General features: G+C 37.6%; 1 protein-coding gene across 1 annotated transcript; it reads left to right on the forward strand.

The window, feature by feature from the left end:
• The first annotated feature begins 62 nt into the window (after nt 1-62).
• LOC133673675 (protein ALTERED PHOSPHATE STARVATION RESPONSE 1-like) lies at nt 63-5253 on the forward strand. The gene is made up of 4 exons (XM_062094527.1): nt 63-1210; nt 1443-1618; nt 2509-2732; nt 4255-5253. The coding sequence occupies exons 1-4, from the start codon at nt 313-315 to the stop codon at nt 5042-5044; spliced, it is 2088 nt and encodes a 695-aa protein (XP_061950511.1). The 5' UTR covers nt 63-312; the 3' UTR covers nt 5045-5253.
• The last annotated feature ends 747 nt before the right edge of the window (nt 5254-6000 follow it).

The raw sequence follows: 6000 nt of genomic DNA on the forward strand, positions 1-6000 counted from the left end.
AAAAAATATTATTTTAATATATTTCTAAATAATTTTTATTTAATTTTATTTTTAAATATTTTAATATAATAACTTGAAAAATAAATCTAGAAAACGTTATTTTAATATATTATTAAATAAAAAATGTTTTAAAAAGTAAGTTCTCCACCAATTCCTAGCTTGCTATTAAGTTAAACCCCCAGCAGCGATGACCGCCAAATCACACTTTTCTCTGCTTCTGAAACTACATCACCTCCCTCCGGTAGCCACACTCCGACGACTCTGCTTTTGGCTAGGTAAAGTTCAGTTGCAGATAAAAAAATAAAATAAAGAATGGGATGTAACCAATCGAAGATAGAGAATGAAGAAGCAGTATCAAGATGCAAAGATCGAAGGCACTTCATGAAAGAAGCTGTCTCCAACCGCAACGCGTTCGCCGCCGCGCACTCTTCCTACGCCATGTCCTTAAGGAACACCGGCGCCGCCCTCAACGACTATGCCCAGGGCGAAATCCACCCCCTCTCCTCCGCCGCCACTTCCGCACCTCCTCCTCCTCCTCCTTCCTCTGTCCTTCCTCCGCCGCCCCCCAATAACATGGATTTCCAGACTTTACAGCGGTCGACGAGCATGCCAGAGATGAAGATTCAGAAACCGGAGATGAATAAGCCGGTGGAGACGATACACGAAGAGGAAGAGATGGAATATGAAGCTCATGATAATGAGAGGTTAGTGAGAAAGAGAAGTAGTACTGGTAGTAACAGAGGCAGTACTGGTAGTAACAGAGGAAGTTCTGTGCAAGAAAACCACCATCAACAGCAACAGCCCCAAGATTACCATTGGGATTATTTCTTTCCACCCATGGATAGCATTCCGGGACCGACTTTGGTGGGACCGCCAGAGATGGAGGAAGAGGTGAGGATAAATAAAGAGCAGGTGCAGAGGAAAGTGTATGAGGAAAAGGTGGATCCGCCACCGATGGTGGTGGAGGAGAAGATGGAGAAGGCCATGGAGGTTCCCGTTCCGGTTCCGGTTCCAGTGCCGGAGATGAGTGTGGGAAGGAAGATGGGAGGAGGGGAAGGAGGGAGGAGGTTTGTGAAAGGGATGAACTTTATGGAGATATTTGTGGAACTTGATGATCATTTTTTGAAGGCATCTGAGAGTGCCCATGAAGTTTCTAAGTTGCTAGAGGCCACGCGATTGTATTATCACTCAAATTTTGCGGACAATAGAGGTAATCGGACCTTGTTTGTTTCTGTGTGTTTTCTTTTCTACTGTTCATTCATTGTTTCATAATTCTGATTGATTTTCATTTCTTGAATTGTTTATTTTGATGTAATTGCTTATCCCAATATCTATCCGCAGTGATGGTTTTTTAGAAAATGTTTTTGTAGTTGGATACTTTAGCAATGGGATGGTTCCATTATGTCCTGTCATTTTAAATAATCCTGTCCTGTATGTTATAGGACATATTGATCACTCTGCAAGAGTAATGCGTGTTATTACATGGAATCGATCATTTAGAGGAGTTCCTGGTCTTGATGATGGGAAGGATGATTTCGACATAGAAGAGTATGAAACTCATGCAACAGTACTGGATAAGATGCTGGCATGGGAAAAGAAGCTTTTCGATGAAGTGAAGGTATGGTGCAATGTTTACATTCTTTTCATTTTACATGAGACGGCTAATTGTGTGTTTCGGCCTGCCTGTCTTCTATTCAAATTCTTGAATTGGCCAATGATACATGGTACTTCCTTCTGGTATTTTCGTATTTGGTTGCTTATGTTTAGCCCATAGAAATATTTAAATCATTTGTTATTGTGCATGCATAGCCTTATTGAATCTGGATTACCTTCTTATGAAGCTTAGTTAATCTCAATAGAATGGTGAAATTGTTTGTTGTTTGGTCAACTGTGTTACGTTTGCAGAATTAACATCTTTAAATTTCTGCTTTATAATATGTAGCACTTTGTAACTGTCATCAATGATGAAGTTGATGATAGCTTGGGGTTTTTTTACCTCGCCGTCAAATTAAGAAATCTGCTATCTATAATTTCTCAGAATCTCTATCTGAAGCAATGTTTTGTTGTTTCAAAAACTATAGTTTTCTAAGAAGTGAAAACTGATTGTTTTTTCTTTTTGTGGACTACCAATCTGCAGCTACTTCGTACTATGCTGTAGATCTAGGATCCCAACAAATTTGTCTGCCAACAACAGTAATTAATTGATACAATCATGCAATTTTTCCTTTATCATATGTTTGGCATTTGTCTGCCTACTTGTTTTGACCCTATTTATGTCGACTGGAAGAAACACACTGGTGGTTAACTTCCATTGCCACATGAAACTGCATTTAGTTGCTATGAATTGAAAACTTATTGTCAAAATTAATTAAAGCTTAAAATCATTAGTTTTCTAGAGATGAGAGTTTTCCTGGAGGGGTTTGGCTAAGCTCGTTTAGTTTTCTGTTTTTTTGTCCTTCAATGGTTTAGGAGATGAATCTGACATCATGTTTCGCTGCGGCTTGATAGGCAGGTGAATTGATGAAGTACGAGTATCAAAGGAAAGTTAATTCGTTGAATAAGCAGAAGACAAGAGGTACAAACACTGAATCACTAGAGAAATTAAAGGCTACTGTAAGTCATCTGCATACAAGATACATTGTAGACATGCAATCAATGGATTCAACAGTTTCAGAGATAAACCAATTACGTGATGAACAATTATATCCCAAACTTGTTGAGCTTGTTGACGGGTAAGTTTCTCTTTGGATTAGTGGAAAAATGAATTTAAATGGTTAAAGTTGCTTGGTTTCTTCTTTGCTAAGGTATAAATTTTTATGAGACAGAATCCTCATGTAATTTTGTTTTGAATAATTGGTGATAGAATGGAAATTAAAGACGTATGAATGATAGTAACATAAACCTTATAAATGATCTTATGAGGCAAATCAAAATGCCAGGGGTTGCATGGAGTTGTATGATTAAGAATGTTTGGTTCTTTCACTTATAAGCTGGCTAATTAGGGGATATGCTGAAAATTATTTTGTAAAATTTTAGGTGATTGTTACAGGATCATCATAGAACTTAGTGACATCTTTGTCACTTAGCTTGGAAGGGCTTAAACTAGATTTGCGCACCATGATGGAAAGATATTACACACTTCTCAACTCCCTCTCCCTCACCCTCTCTTTATGATATTCTTAGTCAAGGTTGCAGAAAGTTGCATAAGTTACAAGTACAAGTGTGAAGGTTGTAGGAAATTGCTGTAAGTAACAGAGTTGGCGGAAAGTATAGAATGGGTAGATAAGTGGCAACAAATACAGTCTCCTGGATGTTCCTCACCACCAAAAAGTAAAGCAAATGCATTTACTTGTTATGTCAATATGATCGTGCATGGCTTTGATGGTTTTGATTGAATCATGCACCAAATCATATTTTTTTTAAAAGGAGAATTTTGTAGCAAAGGGTGATTATTAATAGAAAAATGTCATGAAATGGTGGTTTTAGAAAAGTTTTACAAAATACCAGAGAAGAGTATGAGATGTTACTAGGGGCGACCATCTTGCAGATAACAGAGACATTATGCTTATATGTCATCCTTCACGTGAATGTCCTTGCTATTAATATCTTTAGGGATCAATCTACCATCAGAACCTATTGAGGGCAAAGCTGGTAAAGTTACGAGAAAGTGATATTTGAAAAAAGTGAAAGAAAAGAGTATAGGGTCCTAAAGAAATTACATAAAATTTTCTGAGAATAGAAGAGAGTCAAAAGAAGGGGGATATTTAGCAAAATAATGGTGAGAATCTTTAAAATGTTGTTGTTCAACCAAAAGTAACACAAAAGGTGAATTGATATCTTTACCCATCATGTGAAATTGCTAGTTTAGATGGTTTTAGGGTTACTCATGTCATTGATGGTTTTTGAGAAATGTGGTTGAAGGTTGCAGTAAGTTTGCAAATCACCCAAGTTGCTGTAGGAAATTGCAGTTTATTGCTAAAAGAAGTTGCGGAGTTTTTAATTTCTACAGACATTTTCATTTCAGTTGATTTCTGTTTCCCTTGTTTCCGCTTCTGCATCATTCAACATTGCTTTTTGAAGGCATGGAAAATTGAGTTGTATGCTTTTAACAAGCATTTACTTGAAAAAAAAAAAAAACTGAAGTAGAAAAAGAAAAGGCAGTTTTGGTTTGAATCCTAGAGAATATTGACTGCAATTTCCACGTGAAATCCGTACTTTGTTTAAACCACACATTAACTGTTGTATGGATTTCAGGATGGCCACAATGTGGGATACCATGCGATATCACCATGAGGCCCAGTCTACGATTGTAAATGCCCTAAGAGCTTTGGACATTTCACAATCTCCCAAGGAAACTAGTGAGCATCACCATGATCGTACCTTTCAGCTCTTGGTTGTTGTGCAAGGGTGGCAGTCACAATTTTGTAAACTTATAGATAATCAGAAAGGATACATAAGGGCCCTGAACAGCTGGCTAAAGCTGAACCTTATTCCTATAGAGAGCAGTCTGAAAGAAAAGGTTTCTTCTCCACCAAGGGTCCAGAACCCCCCCATCCAGTCACTTCTTATTGCTTGGCATGATTTTTTGGACAAACTCCCGGACGAGGTTGCAAGAACTGCTATAAATAATTTTGCCTCTGTAATTCATACCATCCTGCAGCATCAAGAAGAAGAGATGAAGTTGAAAGAGAAATGTGAAGAAACAAGAAAGGAACTATTCCAGAAGACGAGGAAATTTGAAGACTGGTACCATAAGTATATGCAGCAGAAAATGCCCGCTGAATTCGATCCTGAATTGACAGAAGACAAATCTGACAATGATGCTATTGCAGATAGACAGTTTGCTGTAGATGCAGTGAAAAAGCGCTTGGAAGAGGAGGAAGAAGCCTATAAGAAGCAGCGCCTTCAGGTGAGGGAGAAGTCTTTGGCAAGTCTTAAAACTCGCTTGCCAGAGCTTTTCAGAGCCATGTTTGACATTGCGCAAGCTTGTTCAGAAATGTATAGGAACTTGAGGTTAATATCACAGCGCCGAAATGCAGGCTAAAAGTGTTTAGCAGGATATAGGATTTTGTACACTTTCTTGTATACCTTGCAAATGAATATCCAAAGAAAATATTGTATTCATAGACTGCTTGTATTATTTGCAGTATAATCAACAGCTGTACTGGATTTTTGGATCGAACAAGTCCCAAAAATCATGAATGTATTCATAAAATTTGTTGAGTTTCAACTTAAGGAGATGTCTTTACTTTATTTTCAGTTCTATACTGTTACGAATATTGATGACCTGCATGTATGACGTTGACTAGCTAGCCTACAGTTGACCCAAGAAAATCTAGCTGCCAACATTGCAGTATAATGGAAATTGTGTATTATCATAACCTAGACTCGAATTATCCATGAATTATTTATTGCTAATTTTTTTTTTTATTTTTAGTTTAACATTTGTCCAGGTCAGTTTGAACGCATCTCGACTAATCTCATAGACCTTGAAGTTAATAATCATGTAAGGCTCCAGTAGCTATTATATGAGTAACTACAGGACTCGAACCTAAAACCACATAGAAAGCAAATTTTTTGATCTCAAACTCTTACCACTGGCCACCATCTAGATAGTTTCTATTGCTAAAATCTTATTTGGTCATTTGGTGGCTTAACGCAACGTAGTTGTGCTTCAGATTGGGAATATTCAACTGGTGGAAATGTGTTTCCGGTGTCTGATGTCCTCAAATTATCATGTAGTGCTTTCAGTTTGGTCAGCATTGTTTCTCCAATTTTTGTAGTTTCTCTCTTCTTTGTCATTCTTCTGGGTTCTGTTAACTCTACGAACTTTTGTACGTCCTGATCACTGTGAAATGGATCTCGATGAAGTTGTAAATCTTCATTTTCGTACAAACCATCTTTGTATCAGTGAGTTTTCCTCCTTTCTGCTTTCAAATTCAGCTAGAAAGATGAAGTTCCCATACCTACAAAGCCTTGAAACAGCTCAAGTTGAATTCT

Source organism: Populus nigra, chromosome 1 (assembly GCF_951802175.1).
Source record: "Populus nigra chromosome 1, ddPopNigr1.1, whole genome shotgun sequence".
In the NCBI taxonomy this organism is placed as follows: domain Eukaryota; kingdom Viridiplantae; phylum Streptophyta; class Magnoliopsida; order Malpighiales; family Salicaceae; genus Populus; species Populus nigra.